The sequence below is a fragment of the Mandrillus leucophaeus genome, unplaced genomic scaffold (genome assembly GCF_000951045.1).
Source record: "Mandrillus leucophaeus isolate KB7577 unplaced genomic scaffold, Mleu.le_1.0 Scaffold1228, whole genome shotgun sequence".
Lineage (NCBI taxonomy): Eukaryota > Metazoa > Chordata > Mammalia > Primates > Cercopithecidae > Mandrillus > Mandrillus leucophaeus.
Window position 1 is genome coordinate 793749 of NW_012100632.1, and position 16494 is coordinate 810242.

General features: G+C 49.4%; 1 protein-coding gene across 4 annotated transcripts in view; it reads left to right on the forward strand.

The window, feature by feature from the left end:
- Positions 1-15480, forward strand: part of MICAL2 (microtubule associated monooxygenase, calponin and LIM domain containing 2) — a 186283-nt gene extending 170803 nt beyond the window's left edge. For 2 of the 4 annotated variants that reach the window (XM_011971494.1, XM_011971495.1), the window contains 7 exons: positions 912-974; positions 7358-7465; positions 8483-8669; positions 10124-10212; positions 11454-11556; positions 14170-14229; positions 15250-15480. In XM_011971494.1, the coding sequence (XP_011826884.1) occupies positions 912-974; positions 7358-7465; positions 8483-8669; positions 10124-10212; positions 11454-11556; positions 14170-14210 (591 nt within the window). In that variant the 3' untranslated portion in view covers positions 14211-14229; positions 15250-15480. Of the gene's footprint in view, positions 1-911; positions 975-7357; positions 7466-8482; positions 8670-10123; positions 10213-11453; positions 11557-14169 lie in introns of all 4 variants that reach the window. The other 2 variants (XM_011971496.1, XM_011971497.1) reach the window with 2 other exon arrangements.
- Positions 15481-16494: the final 1014 nt, after the last annotated feature.

Genomic DNA, 16494 nt, shown 5'->3' on the forward strand with positions numbered 1-16494 from the left:
CAGATCCTTGGCAGAGTCTGTCTTTCCAGGCTGTGGACTGTGAGACCTATGCCCAGTTTTATGTCCCCAGCACCATCCCATCAAACCAGCCCTCTTCTGTGATCTCGGCTCCCTATCAGCCATTAGTTAGTTTTGCTTTTCCAGAAGGGAGGCCACTTTGCTGATCTGGCCCATGGGATGGCTATTGGCTGCTGGCTGTTTGCCATGCTGGTGAGCTCTTGCAAGAACAAGAAGGCACTAAGCGTTTGCACAGCTGGGCAATCGGGGCGGGGCGGGGGCTGGGGGTGGCCTTCACTGGGCTAGGAATTGCCCCTCAGTCCTCCAGGGTCAGAAGATCACTGAGCATTTTAAAAGGAGCTTTCTCTACCCTTGGGGGTGTTTGTTTTAAAACTGGATTTGCAGGGTTTACTCTAGAGATTTGCATAGTAGAAGGAAACAGGGAAATGCTGGAAAGTTTTGTCTGGGGCAATCTGCCTTTGATCTGGTAGGAGGATAAATCTCAGGGACAGGTCTCAAGGCTGCCTCCAACCTCACTGTTCCTCCTCCTATCCTGGGAATAGAGCTAGGCAACCTTTTGGAGGTCTCCTGTGTGCATCCCAGCCTGGGGGGTTTTAATTTGCAGAGTGCTGGTATGGAAGAAGGATATGAGTTTCAAATCAGACTTGAGTTCAGAGCACAAATTACTCACTGTGTGGCCTTGGACAAGTTTGTGAACCTCTCTGAACATTAGTTTCTTAACCTATAAAATGGAGAAGAAAGCAGCTACTCCTGAGGGTAACTGGAACACTGCAATGTCCTAACCTATGCAAAATTCCTGAAGTGTCCTGTAAAGCTTCTCTTTCCCCAGTGGAAGAGAATCTGAAAGAAATCTTATTTACCTAAAATGCCTGTTGATCCCTCTCTTTCTAAAGGAAAAGAAGTCACCTTCAGGGTTCCATTTTCATCCCAGCCATTTGAGAACAGTGCGTCCTCAGGTGAGTTAGAGCCTCCCTGAACTTTAGCTGCCTCACCTGCAAAGGGGGATTATCAGACCCACCTGCAGGCTCTGGGAGTTAAGCGCAATGATCAGCAGCACAGTGCCTGGCACCAGGGATGAAGGTGGGCAGACATGTGCTTGTACTGGGAGCTCACAGCCCCTAAGGCCTCCGTCTTAGCTCTGAACTTGTAATTCCAGACATCCTTGAACATAGTGATTTCAGTTCTTTGCCTGCCCGCCTACCCCCAGCCCTGGGCATATGGCTGAGGAATCAGGTCCAACAGGCTGTCCTCTGATGTCTTCTCATCCAGGGACTCCTCAGTGAGGATGTCCTTGCCCAAGTGGACGCAGCAGACCCCCTCTGGCCCTACCTGTCAAAAGCTCCTCTTCCTGTGAGCCCTCCGTTCTGAGGCCCTGCACATTCTGCTCTCACTGCTGCCTTGCCCACGTGGACTTGCTTGATGCTCCCGGCAGGCTGTATGGTTGCAGGTGGCCAAACTCAGTAGAGAAGTGCAGTTGGGACACCTGGTAATCTTGGCTCAGTTCCAGGTGCAGGGAGGGGCCGTTTCCATTGTTCTCACACAAACAGGGCCTGGAGCCTGCTTTTTCCTGCATTCACAGTATCTGCCTTGTGCCAAGAATGTCGAGGTGAATAAGACAGGTCACTCAGGGAGTGCAAACTGAGGGGGAGATGGGCTAGCTCGGTGCAGTGTGAGGAACGCTCTGATATCCAGACGAGGCCCGTCATATTCTACGCTGGGGTCACAGGATCACTTGGAAAATGCCTCTTTGTAGAGGTCTAGCCATCTTCTGCAGTCTCTGGCATGGGTGTGTGTGAAAACAGCTGCGTCACCGTGTTTCTATCTAGATTGGCTCTGGGGAGAGGAGGCAGGGAGCTCGTCCTGTGTGGGCCATGCCATTCTTGTGCAGCGGAAAGTGATTTAAGACAAGAGAGAAGTCCTAGAACATGGAAATGCAATGCTGCACAAATGGCCGTGCTTTGTTTTAATTTTTGTGGTTATTGTAGGTGTATATATGCATGGGGTATGTGGTATTTGAATACAGGCATTCAATGTGAAATAAGCACATCACAGAGAACGGGGTATCCATTCCCTCCAGCATTTATCCCAGTGGCCGTGCTTTGGACTCACTATCTGCCGAGTACCTCCTGCATGGCCCAGGTTCTTTCAGGAGTCTTTTCTGCAGCCCTGCAAGGTTGGTGGTGGTCTCTCCATTTTACAGATGAGGAAGCTGAGGCTCACAGAAGGGAAATGGCATATGTTGCAAGATGATTGCCCTCCTGAAATGTTCTAATTAATTTGCTGAAAAATAATTAGAATTCAAAAGGGGGGGGAAGGTAATGAAAAACACCCAAATTCTTGAAAATTACAAGAATATTGAGAGATGTATAAAGGGTTGCAAAAGCACTCCCTTCGAAATTACTAATTCTTAAATTACTAATTACTAAAATTACTAATTACTAAAAAGCAGACTTCGAAATTACTAATTCTTAAAAAACTGGTGGCTGGAACATGATCATCTCTGACTAGATCATCAGATTGCCCAACTTTGCATTCAGATGAATTGTTCCCAGCCTAATCATAAGCTCTTCTCTTGACCAGCCTCCCCAGGAGCCTAGTGGCTTGCCATCAGTGCATGCTTCTCTTTGGTAGGAACCACTGGCTCTAACCCTGAGGTCCACACCAGGATGACTTATCTGGGATTTCTCCATGAGTTGAGCATTTATTTCTCAGGATCCTGAGAACCTGGTGATTCCCCCAGTTGACTAGAGCAGTGCTACTCAAAGTGTGGTCCACAGGCAGGGACTGGGCTATAATCCCATGATAGCAAGTGAGAGAGAGTTAAGTGTTGGAAACTTGTAGAACCATTTGATACTGCCACACATTCAAGTGTGTGCTCGTATTTCTAGTTTATTTTCTTTGTATCTGGAAATAACCAGCCATAATGGATTAAATATTTAAAAAGAAAAAAACCTGTCATTAGCCACAGGTAGTTTGAGGAGCAATGAGCTAGCAGAAGCCAGTTAGTTAGTTATATCCTCACTCTGAGAGCCGGTAAGGCCGTCCTGCTGTCAGGAAATAGAAGATAACCCTTGATGCCCAGGGCAACATTCACCTTCACATTGGCCTTTGGGGTGGGCTTCAAAGACTCTCCCCTCATCCCGGGAGACAAGTTCTCCATCACCTCATTTCCCTGTGACCTCTCAAAGAAGTGCTGGTCTACCTCTTGGTGATTCTGGAATGCATTTCATCAGGTTGGAAAGGGCAAGTAGGAGACCCAATACTGATTTCCTTAAGGGTGCTTTCATTTTACTTAAAAAAAAAAAAAAAAAAGAAAGAATGTCACCCTCTCAGGGTGGATGTGTGGGTGCCACAGGGAGAAAGGGGGCTTTTGGACCTAATGATAGGTGGAACCAGATGTGGTCTTCATCCTGGATCCCCTGCCCAGATGACCCAGGCTGTGCCCTGTGCTGTAGGACAATAGAGCAGCTCTGCAACTGCTCAGTTTTGGCAGTACCTCCTAGCAACCTCGCAGCCCTCTGCATGCTTCAGTAATGCCTCCCCAAGTCAGGGTTGCTCAGAAGCTCAGTGCACAAAGTGCTTATTAGCTAAGTGGTTAATAAGATCTCATTAGGGATTTGTAGTAAAAGCTCCAGAAAGTATAGTCTCTGCTTATTCAGGGAAGGCAGTAATTGTGCGTGGGTATCTTGGCATCACTGTGGTGCCTCTCTGGGAGAATACTGTGGAGCCAGTTCACACACTGGGCCAGTGGAAGCAGTCACACAAGGGGCTGGGCAGGCGGTGCTAAGAGTATAACTGACCTCCCTGACTTTCCTCCCCTCTTTATTTTGATAAAAGCCCAGGAAGTCCTTTGTATCCCCTATCTGAGTGGCCAAGTTGGGGGTCCCAGCAGGGGATGGAACATCAGGCAAACAATGACTTATTGTCCTGAGCTATGCACCTGAACCTTTCTTGGAAGCAGGGGCAAAATTTCTTGGCATTTGTGGCCTCCTGGAAATGGCAGACAGTGTGCTTGGAAGCAGAATCCTAATCCCTCCCAGGTTGGGCCACAGTAGAGGCAAGGGTGGAAGGGGGTGCCAGGCCTGACAGCTGCTCCCAAGAAGTGGCAGGCTTGGTAAACTCTGATGAGGTCCCATCTGTCTAAATTCAAGGGATCAGACACCCCCAGCAAGCATGCATCCAGGTCCTCTGCAGGGCCCAAAGCCACACACATGGTCTGGAGTGACCATTTCAAAGTTACTGTAATGTTGGGCTTCCTAATGAGAAAGGGAGCAAGGGGCTCCTGGGCTTTGTTCACACCAGCCTGCCAGGCGCTCCTTTTCCTGCTCAGCCCTATATAGTGCCTGTGCTTTTGCTGGAAGCCGGTGAGTTAGCCTTAGGCCCCGAGGATGGGCACTGCTACCAGGAATAGGGGAGCTGTGGTGAGCCTGTCATTTGCTTTGCAGTTCCCTGGACTCCCTGCTTTATATTTGAGGCTTTCTCTTATCAGTTTAGATGTGGCCTCCCAAGGGCAGTCTTGGGTTTTGATGGAGGTCATCATTTCACCCACACACAAGTTACTGTTATTTGGTGTGGCGATGGCTATCAACTCTTGCCCAGAGGCCCTGCAGCCTCCATTGCTGTTCTCGCTGGCGGCAACTCCCAGACGCTGGGTTCAGAAGCTGGGGAGGACCTAGAGCTTCCCTCCCTCTACGATCTTGGTATCAGGAGCAGTGTTTCTAGAATCTCGTGCTATATGTATTTGCCTCCCCCAAGAAGAGACTGCAGCAATACCAGGGTAGGCTTCCAGAGTTGGGGGTGAGGGGTGAAGGGGTGAAGGGGAGAGCAAGCTGTGGTTTGCAGAAGCGGGTATGTGTAATTGTGCCATGCTCTTTAGACTGTCAGCTTCCACCCCTTCCCCAGCTTTTTGACACCTTGGTGGGGGTCTAGGCATTTGTAGGTGCCCTCAGGAGCACAGGCACCCACAGCCTGTCACTGGGCCATGCACCCCATGGCCCATGCAGAGCTGCTGCCTCCCTGTCTCCAAGCTGACCTTGCCCGGCGCTAGCTCTGCAGTCCCCATCCTGTCCCACCTGCCCAGTATGCGCTCATTCCACATACTGCTGCTGTTGACAGGGTGGGCTGTGGTCCTGCTTGGAGGGACCTAGGAGCTTCAAGGCAGGCTAGGGCAGGCTGAATCTAGAGGAGGGAAGGGAGGGAGGAATCAAGGTATAAGAAAAAAACAAAGCTGCTTCTCTCCACTCTCACACCACTCATCTTTGGTCACCAAATAGAGTGGGGATGTGTCTCCCCACCAACAAAGTCTATAAATGGAAATGTTTTCCCTGAGTTCTGTGAGCCATCCTTGCAAATTAGTTAAACCTGAGGAGGGAAACACGGTTACTGGTTTATTATACAGGATCTTATCAAGGATACAGAGGAACAGCCAGGTGAGGAGAGGCACAGGGCAGGGCATGTGGGAAAGGGTAGGCGCCTCCACGCCATCTCTGGGGCACTGCCCTTCAGGGTCCTCTACATGGTCCGCCCTCCAGAAGCTCCAAACCCTATCCTTTTCGGTTTCTATGGAGGCTTTGTTATGAAGGCGTGATCGATTACATCATTGGCTGTTGGTGATTAACTCAACCTTCAGCCCCTCTGACCTCGTAGGTCAGTGTATGGGACTGAAAGTTCCAACCCTTTAATCACAGGGTTGGTTCCCCTGGCAACCAGCCCCATCCTGAAGCTATCCAGGAGCTCAAGAGTCACTTCATTCCAGCAAAGGATGCTCCTGTCACGCAGGAAATCCCAAGGGATTTAGGAGCACTGCGTCAGATGCTGCTGTCACTCAGGAAGGTACAAAGGTCTTAGGAGCTCTGCCTCAGGAACCAGGGGGCAGAGTCCAAATATGTATTTCCAGTGATATCACAATATCACACAAGGTAGTCCTGGCTGAGAGCCTGCTCAGTGCCAGGTGCTAGGACACACATTCTCTCGCCTAGTCCTTCCCACAAACTCAGGAGACAGGTATAGCTCTCCCCATTTTACTAAATGAGGAACTGAGCTCAGAAGTTCTGTGCTTTATGCCAAGTCTCAGCACTGGCCTGTGGTGGAGCTGGGACCATACCCTTCCCCTGGTCTTGCTGGTCCCTGAGGAGCTGCCTGCGGCCCCCCAGGGTCAAGGGGTCTCTGAAAGACGGTGGCCGCAGTGTGGCAGTCTACCTTTCTGTCCGAGGGGACTTGGCTCCTGATTTTCTTCTCTTTGCTTGGCTTATCTGACTCGCAGGTTTTGGGGCCTTTTGGGTAATGATTGGGTCTGAGCACTACATTTACCCCATCCCCCTGCTGAGTAAAGTTGTGAATGCCCCAGGGCTGGGGGGCAGGAGACCAGAGTACAGTCTGGAATCTTAGATCTATTTGCTAAGTGGCCTCAGATAGACCCTTCCGTTCTCTGGGATTCATGTACGCATCTGTGCAATGAGAGGCTCAGGAACTTCGGAAGGCCTTGCACCCCACAGTGGATGTAATAGTCCTGTGACCCACCCAGGACTAAAAGGCTTTTGGTTTTTAATCTTTTTTTTCCCCGAATTCTTTTATTGTGTTAAAATGTACATGACATAAAAATTACCACCTTAACCTTGTTTTTTTTTTTTCTTTGAGACGATGTTTTACTCTTGTTGCTCAGGCTGGAGTGCAATGGCGTGATCTCAGCTCACCGCAACCTCTGCCTCCCAGGTTCAAGTGATTCTCCTGCCTCAGCCTCCCAACTAGCTGGGATTACAGGCATGCGCCACCACCCTGGCTAATTTTGTATTTTTAATAGAGATGTGATTTCTTCATGTTGGTCAGGCTGGTCTTGAACTCCCGACCTCAGGTAATCCGCCCATCTCGGCCTCCCAAAGTGCAGGGATTGCAGGCATGAGCCACCATGCCCAGCCAGCCTTAACCATTTTTTAAGGATATAGTTTAGTGGTATTAAATACATCCTTTGTGTGCAACCCTCACCATCCTCCCACTCCAGAACTCTTAGTCGTTGTCAAACTGGAACTCTGTACCCATTAAACAACAGCAACCACTGTTCTACTGCCTGTCTCTATGATTTTGACTACTCTAGGTACCACATGTAAGTGGAATCCTACAGCATTTGTGATTTTGTGGCCACAGGGTTTTATTTATTTTATTTTCTCCATCTCCAGAATCCCCGCGGTCTGCTCCTGTCTGGTTTTGCTTCTCCTGGGTCGTGGGGTGCTATTTGCATGTGGGTGAGGAGCACTCTCCCCATCCATCCTGCTTGTGTTTTCCTCCTGGGTGCTAACTGGCCTCTACCTTTGTCTCTGTCTCCTCTGCCTCTGCTCTTGGTTAGCTGACGGTAGGGAAAGTGTCCAGCGGAATAGGGGCTGCAGCTGAAGTCCTGGTCAATCTGTACATGAATGATCACAGACCTAAGACCCAGGCCACCTCTCCAGACCTGGTAAGGACATGCACCCCCAGCCTTCACCCACAGACACTGGCTCTGGTATCCCAAGGCGGGCACATGGGATGCGGAGAGGATGCTCTAGCCCTTCCGAGGCTCCTCTTCTCTTGGGCCAAGAGGGGGCTGAGAATGAGCTGGATCAGGGCAGAAGTTAGAGGGAACCTATATTTCCTTAAAGACAGACCTCACTCAGGTCCCCTGTGGTCTTTTTGAAAATAGAGATCTTCCTGCTGTCTGTGGCTCTGGAGAACGGCCTGGTAGAAAGGCCCAGGTGAGGCCGTGAGCATAATTGAATGGTCTCACTTTCAATGTTTAGTGTCCAACCTGAACAGACTCTGCATTGGATTGAGAAAAAAGTCATGGGGAAAATATCCCTTTGATTAGAATTCTCCCTTTCTCTAAACTTGGCTGCTCGCTGCCATCACCAGGAATTTTAGTTGACCACTCTTTCTGTTTCCTTTTGGCACATTGCCCTGGAATTGCCCAGGGGTACCAAGCCCATGCCCTCCCAATTCACAATTAGGACTATAACTGACCAGATTTGATGCCACAAGCTTTCCTCACCCGACCTGTGCCACTGCAGGGGAACAGGACACCTAACACATCCTCAGCAGGCCAGTTTCAGGACCTCTGTCCAGAACCAGGTGACACTGAATCCCAAGGACAGATCCTGGAAAGAATATCGTGGGGAGGACACGTTTGAGTAAAGCCCACTCTGTCAGACCAGGATCACTCCCACCCCAAAAACCAGAGCAGCCAACCTCGGGGGGAGCCTACCTTGTTGTCTCCAGCCTTCCTGGGAGTACGGTTAACAGCAGCCCCTGCAGGGTTGGGGTCTGGGTTAAGGACGTATCTTCCTACCCCTCCCTCTTTGCTGCAGTGTCAGGAGCAGGAAACAGAAACAGAAGCCCACGAGGTCCCCAGCATTCAGTGTGGAATTTCTGAAAGCCTCAGCCTGGCATTTGAAAGCTTGGGATAAGCCCTAATACACCACTCCTCTCTCCCGATCCCCAGGAATCTATGCGAAAGTCATTTCCCCTTAACCTGGGAGGCAGCGACACGTGTTACTTCTGTAAGAAGCGTGTGTACGTGATGGAGCGGCTGAGCGCCGAGGGCCACTTCTTCCACCGGGAGTGTTTCCGCTGCAGCGTCTGTGCCACCACCTTGCGCCTGGCTGCCTACACCTTTGACTGCGATGAAGGTAACCCCAGGGACCAGCGCAGCACTGGGCTCTGGCCTTGGCCTCAGATGTGACCTTGACTCGGGTTCCTGTCCCTCTGGCGGCTCTAGGACACCTAACACACTGCCAAAAGGAAGTATGATGTCATCAGGAAAGCTGTTCAGGGAGACTGGGAGCTCCTGCTAGAAGGGGAGGCTGCCTGTGGTCCCAGGGAAGGGGTAGCATTAGCACTGTGGTGTGGCATACCAGGTCCTGGTGGGTACCTGCTGTGTGCCCAGGGCTCTACGTACCTCTTCTTATGTAGCCTCACCACCCTCCATTGTCCCTGTATGGCCAAGAAAATCCAACCCAATACCCTCTGTTGCATGCTCAGCACCACACCTGGCATGAAGTAAGTTTCACCATATGATACAATGTTAATATTATTTACATAGTATGTGTCTTAAAAATAACCATCGAAATGACATTCCCTCTGATAAGTGGCCTAACAAAGACATTGATGGAGGAATTGTGCTCATTGGAACAAATGATTATTTTCTAATTTTCAGCGCTTGACATTTGCTCTGTCATCTATAACAAGAGGCAGTATAGCATAGCGCTCAATACACGCCCTCAAACTAAACTACTACCTCCTAGCCATAGAACCTTGGGCCTGTTACTTAAACAGTTTCCTCATCTGTAAAATGAGGTTAATGGTAGTCCTTAGCTCTCAGGGTGGTTGTGAGGACTGATGAGTTAATGCATGTGAAGCTCGTAGCATTGTGCCTGGCACACAGTCATTCCTATGTAAGTGTCCCTGTTACAATTTTTACTATTGCTACTGTTACCAGCATAGCAGTGAGCAAGGAAGACTTTTCTGGAAGGTGCACAGTGGTCCTGGGCAGTGGCCAGTTTCCCAGTGTGTGCCCCGTCTGGGTCTTTTCCTCACCATCACTGCTGCCGTTTGCTCTCAGCCTTTCCCACCCACCAGGTATTCCACAAAGAAAGATTCAGGGTGTTCATACTCGAAGCTGTCCATTTTGCTGCCTGGCAACTGGTCTTATGAGGAAACTTGGCCTCAGTTTGCTTTGAGGATTTTTTTTAAATGTTTTCCTATTTACTATAAAGGATGCAGAGGAGCAGCCAGATGGAAAAGAGGCATGGGGTGTGGTATGGGAGTAGGGTCTCAGAGCTCCCATCCCCTCTCCGGGTGCCGGCATGCCGTCCTACGGGAGCCTCCATGGTTTGAAGTCTTAGCCACATCCCCGGGAGAGCCCCCATTGCTGGAGCTTGTCTCTGAGGCACCTCCTACCTCGTCTCACTGCCACTTCTTTAAGGAAGGTGATGGAAGCCATTTCCCAAGTTTGAGCCACCCTGGGCTATTTCCATCGTTGCTATTTTCTGACTTGGACAGTGGTGTGCACTTGGCTTTTGTCTACTGTGGCTCTAGTTTACAGGAGAAAAATTTTTCTGTATGTGTGTGCCTCTTTTTACAGGCAAATTTTACTGCAAACCTCACTTCATTCACTGTAAAACCAATAGCAAACAACGGAAGAGACGGGCAGAGTTGAAGCAACAAAGAGAGGTATGTTTGTCTCAAACACGCTGGTGAAACAGGGAGGGCCCCTTGATAAGGGTTTCCAGTGATCCTCAAAGTTAGGCCAGCTTTTCTGGCCCTAGAGGGATTGAGATGACTCATAGATAAAGAAGAAAACCTCTGCTTACTGGTGTGGAGGGTTCTTTTGCTTCAGTCTGTTCCACAGCCTCTGGGGCGTGTCCCATTCCAGATGAGCTCCCAGGACGGTAGCCATGATGGCTTCTCATAAGAAGCCTGGAAGAGCTTGCCCATGTGGCAGGGATGGGGTGATATTCTTAGCCACACAAAAGCCACGTGGCCCTCCATACCTGGAACCCACCTGGCCACAAGGTGCTGTTTGCAAGAATGCCTGGTATAGGACCAACCCTTCTACATTTTCTAAGTCCTTTCCCAGGCTCTCGAAGTCAACCAAGTGACCAGCCCACTGAATTTATAGATGGTTTCTGGAAGCATCTCTTCTGGCATCTCTTAGCAAATATCTTCTCTCGAGCTTGATTAATCATCTACCACTAGCAACAACCCATAACTTAAAACTTTTTTCTAATTACCCAAATATATAGGTTCAATGTAAAAACATGGGAATGAGAGAATATAAAGAAGCAAAGTGAAATCACCTGTAACTACTCTACCCTGAGAAAACCGCAGTTCACATTTTGTAACATCCCTTTCCAGACTTTTTTCTATGGGAATATATTTTAACCAAAGTGGAATCCTATGCCTACAGTTTTATATTCTTCCTTTTCTTCACTAACTGTATATCAAGAATAATTTCCCATGACATTAAAAATCCTGTTGGAGCATAATTTTTAATGCCTTTGGAAGATTCTAGTCTATAAATGGTCAATCATTTACTTCACTACTTCTGCACTACTGGATCTTTATGTCATTTGAATTTTTTATCTTACAAATGTTTTTATAGTGTACATCCTGGTATGCATATTGTTATCCATATTTCAAATTATTTACTTGATATTTATCATTAGGAGTCAGATTCCCGATCAAAAGGCATGCATATTTTTGAAGGCCCGTGACTCTTATGGTCAGTTGGCCGCCTAGAAAAGTGCCCATGTTCAGCACCGGCTTCAGCATGAGTTGGGGGGCTGAGATTATTGTAGGGGCTGGTTGCAGGGTCTGGCGAGTTCGGTTTGTATTGGCTCCCTGCTTGCTTTGTTGAGGTAGTCCTCTGGAAGACTTGCAGACTAATGCCCTCATTTCGATCTCTTTCTCAGGAGGAGGCGACATGGCAAGAGCAGGAAGCCCCTCTGCGAGACACTCCCACTGAAAGTTCTTGTGCAGTGGCCGCCATTGGCACCCTGGAAGGCAGCCCCCCAGGTATCTCCACCTCCTTCTTTAGGAAGGCGCTGGGCTGGCCCCTCAGGCTGCCGAGGGACCTGTGTAACTGGATGCAGGGACTCCTGCAAGCCGTTGGCCTCCATATCAGGGACAATGCTTACAACTACTGCTACATGTACGAGCTCCTGAGCCTGGGGCTGCCACTTCTCTGGGCGTTCTCTGAGGTCCTGGCAGCCATGTACAGGGAATCTGAGGGCTCCCTCGAGAGCATCTGCAACTGGGTGCTCAGGTGCTTCCCAGTCAAGCTCCGCTGACATGCCTGGCCGCCCCAAAGTGCCTTCACATTTCCAGGGAGGCTTCAGATGGCAGTGCATTTGCAGTTTGCTCAGGCTCTGGCCAGGAAGCCTAGCATTCTCTAAGCAATTAGCTCAAAGCCAAAGAGTTTCACATGGGCCACCTCTGCCTGGCCTTATCAGGGTGAACATCTACTCACGGTGCTAGGGCCAGGGACGATATGAAGGATCTTTTCTGTAGCTTTGTACTTATATATATGTACACCAAAGTGAGCCATACTTCTGGGTTTACATTTCAATTTTTTAAATTTTAATAAGCCTAGAGAAAGCATTTTTTTCTATGAGTGTCAATTTTTCTTAACATGGGTTTGAAGCTTATAACCAGTTTTATAAACCCCTTGAACATTGCAGTGAGTTATCAGAGCCACTGCCTGCAAAGTGGATGATTTAAGATTTTACACATATGGAAGTGAGTGTGCCATCTCCTGACCAGTGCCTTTTGGCTTAGGTACCCAGATGCCACTTGTCAGCAGCAGGATGCTTTTTACAACACGAAAGCATAATTATTTTAGAAGAAAAGAGTAGAAGGGCAGAATAGAATTCAACTTACAAAAGCAGGGAGTAGTGTGTGTTTGGTTATTATCTGTCCCCTTGCGGGGAGGACTGTTTTGCTCCCTTGTTTTGATGTTAAATAGTAGCTTAAAGGCTTTCCCCCCCATACCAACTCACAGCCAAATGAGGAAGAACCATGGGGTTTCAACAGATTCTACAAACATGCATTTTCCCTTTCCACTAATGGGCAGTGCAGTGAAAGCCCACTGGCATTTGACCATGGAGCTGATGCAGTGCTGAAGATGAGCTCTTTCAGCTGACGGCATTTTAGCCCCTGTGGCTCCCAGCAGATCCCCCAGCCCAGGCTACAGGCTGAGCCAAGGCCTTGCAGGGTCCATACTGGTCAGGCCGACTGGAGTGGAAGACTTCGCCCACTCATGTGGTGTCCTTTGAGACTGAGGGGGTTTGTTAGCACATCAGGCTATTGCTGGGAAGCATGACCTGCCCAGTGAGCGTTGCCTGTGGACATCCTGACGGCTTAGCTGCTCCGCTGCGATGCATATGTGATCAAAACAGAAACCGTTTTCACAATGCCCTGGGAAAGGAATGGGTCTGACCTCCAGGGGAAGCTCTACTGTATCTTGACTGGCAGGGAAGGCTGGGAGTAGAAGCTGTTTTTGGACTGATCCAAAGGAAATATGCCTTAGTAAGGGTTAAAATGAGCATGCAGGCCCACCTACATTCTTCACTCTGGGTATCTAGAAGAGTCCTCAGCTCTCCCTGCTCCACGCTGCCTAGACACACACAGCTGCAGGGTCTGGCTGAACAATCAAGGGGCTGCCAGAGAAAGGCCATCTACAGGGCTCAGTGTATCTGGAGTTGCTGGGCCCAAGATAGCTCTGTGCAGTTATCACTGGAGATGCCTCTGGATTAACTAAGAGGTGTGCCTGGGTGTGGGTGAGGAGCCAGAACCTTTGAGAGCTTTGAGATGACAGTTTCTGTGGGGCGGGAAAAAAGGAGGAGGTGCATTTCTACAAACACTTCCCTGAAATCCTTGGGAAAAACAGAGGCATAGCCATGGCCAACTCTGTGGGAACTGGCGCCTCTGTCCTTATTGGCACTGTTCTCAGTCTGATGACTTGCATTGTGTTTTCTCCAATTTTTGCTGGGATTTTAGTGTTCAGCATGGGGGGAGGAACCCTTGATTCCTTTTGTTTGAGTACAGAAAGTAAATTCTCGAGGTCATGATGTGAATGACCATGTTATTGTGATTATCTTCAGCTCAGGATAGGCTGAGCTGCTTTGTGGAGTGTTCCATGAAGCCAGAGTCAGAATCTCTAAGACTGTCATGTACAGCCATAAGGAGACTGGTTTGAATCACTGTGGTGAGACAGGGTGTGCCTGTCGGAAATCTGAGATGTTTGTATGCTCTGAGATGTTGAACCTTTCTGGTGGGCAGCACCAACACCCAGGGGTGGACCCCAGAGGGTGAATGCCTCTAGGCCTCCACAACATGTTCAAGAATGAATAGGAGACACTAGAGCAAACTGCGGGCCGAGAGGATATCAGGGAGCAAGATGCAAACTGTGTGCATCCTCTCTTGTAAACAAGTAGCTGGTCACAACCAGAAAGGTTCCTCTCGTCTATGCAAACAGTGACTCTTTCAGAGGAAGTTTCCCTCTTTCAATAGTTGCCTTATTTTCAACTCCAGTGCCTTCTCGTGATGTTAATCATTTCCTTTTTTCCCCACACTAAGTTCTCTTTTCCATCTTTCTCTCTCTCTCCAATCTTACACCATGGCCATCAGTTCATTTCAGCCTTCCAGTGCTACACCCACTTCTTGGCTGACACCCACTTCTGCTCTAAGGTGACTGGTTTTCTTGCCAATTTTCAAAGAGTGGTACTAACCCCCAACCCGCTTTCCGCACCCCGTCCTCCCGGCCAGCGGTACTGGTTGTGCTAACTGTGAGTGTCTTGCATGCTGATGGACTCATATGGTGGCATGGTTGGCTAACAGCATGAGGGAGTGTCCAGCTTGAGACCCATGTCTGTGTTCATTTCCCGTGGAGCCGGCAGCCTGGTCTACCCCAAGTGCATGCCCCGCCTCTCCTCTCTCCCTTGGGCCTGCCTGTGTGCATGCTTCTCCAGTTGCACCTGCGAAGCCACCTACTTTCTTGGGAGGGTCGACCTTGATCATGAGACAGTACCATGAGGGGGCCTCTGTCACCTTTGAAAAGAACACCTATGGAGCAGCATCAAAAAGCTCATACATATCAGCCCCTTGTTAAACTGGCTTTAATGTAAAGATTGTTAATGTCATTGATCAAAACCATAGGTGATTCTTTGGAGGGATTTAAAAAGCATAATTACTCTCAGGCCTCATCCCAAGCTTGACCCATGCTCTGTAGGTTGAACACGTAATCACAACTATTCTAGCAAATCCTGCCTTGGTTGCAGCCTGCACTGTAGATGCAAGGGTTTTGCTGTGGTTCTTCTTATGTCCCTTGGCTCATAAAGCCCCAGATGATGCCAGAGCTTCAATTAGAGCCATCATCATCCCAGGCAGGGATATCTTTGAGAAATGACTCAGTTCAGCCCCAGGCCCCTGTGACTCTGCTTAAAGCACACATTTCTGCTGCCTCTTGTACCTGGTGCAGCAGGATAATCACCAGCGTGCTCTTAATGAGAAACAACACACCAAGCACAGTGGAGCTGTCCTGGGCAACCCTCGCCGGTCTCAGGCTGTGGGGGCGTCTGTCCTGCATGTGGCCCAGACCACCCTGACTCCTGGGCCTGCCTGCCTGGCCCTGCATGCTGCACACTCGCTGCGCTTGTGCAGATCCTGGCCAGTACGAAGTCGTTGCTCTTGTCTTATCTTCTCTTACAGAGTCTCCCTCCCTTTATAGAATGTCAACCAAAGAGTGCCCTCCTCCCCTCTCAGCCTCCTCTTTAGCTAGCCTCCCCATCTCATCACAACGCATGTCTGTGACCTTTGGTAATCATTTACAGTGCCACACGGAACCCTGTATTTTGCACACAGCAAAACAAACAATGTTTAGCTTTATTTATGGTATTTGATGCTGTAAATGGAAATAAATATTGTTCTTTATAAAGCTCATTGTTTCCTCTCTTCTTTGCCGTGGAAGCTTCTAAAACCTCACACACAGGGATTGGTGTAGGGGGTTCATTTTCCCTAAACTGCTGGCGGGACTTGCACTTGAGGTGACACAGGACTCTCGGGCTGCGCTGGGTGCTCTGAAAGGAAATATTACCCAGGGGTAATATTTGGAAACTGTCATCAATGCTCCTGGGCCAGGCTTTGGGGTCTCTTTCTTGAACACTCACTGTACTTTGCTGTTCTAGATGCTGGGCATAGTGGGTGAGGGTCAGTGTCCCCTCAGCGATTAGAAACAGACTGTATTGACAGCTATCTACACCCATTTCCACCGCACACCCAAGCGTGGCTCTACACGAGAGCTTTCCCTATGAACCTTACACTAATTTAGGCTCCTATTTAGCAAAGGTTGGTCTTGAACACTTCATGCTGGTCCACAGCTGAGTGGCGAGTGGAAGGTAAGGAGGAAGGACTGGGCATCAGTCTCAGGATGGCAATGAAGTTGGCAGTGTGCTCATCAGATGGACAGCCACTGCCATCCTAAGAGACCTCTCCTGTCCCAAAGGCTCAGGGCATTCAGTGCCTATGGTGGGAGGCCCTGCCCTAGTGCCACCCTAAGTAGAACACTCATGGCAGGCCCTGGGCAACTCCAGGCTGTGTTTAAGGGAAAGATTTGGAGCCTCACTTGGCTAGCCTGGGCAGTGCCAAAGTCATCTGGTCCTCAGCCTCCCCTGGGGGAGATGCCTGCCATTTCCTGGCTGGGTGTAGCTGGGCTTCTGACACTGGTATGAAAAGTCACCTGTGGACTTTATGAGGTCCCTGGCACCTCCAGATGGGTGTGCCTGAGGCTCTGGTCTCTGATGCCTGGATCTACCGTCAGAGCTGCCTCAGGTCATGACGAAGGGTTCTGTACTCTTACCCGGGTGACGTATTCCCACTTCCATTCAAGGAGGGATGTTAGGGACTATAAGTCAGGTGCTGGGCTGTGCAAGTGACTCATTCCTTTATGCATTCATT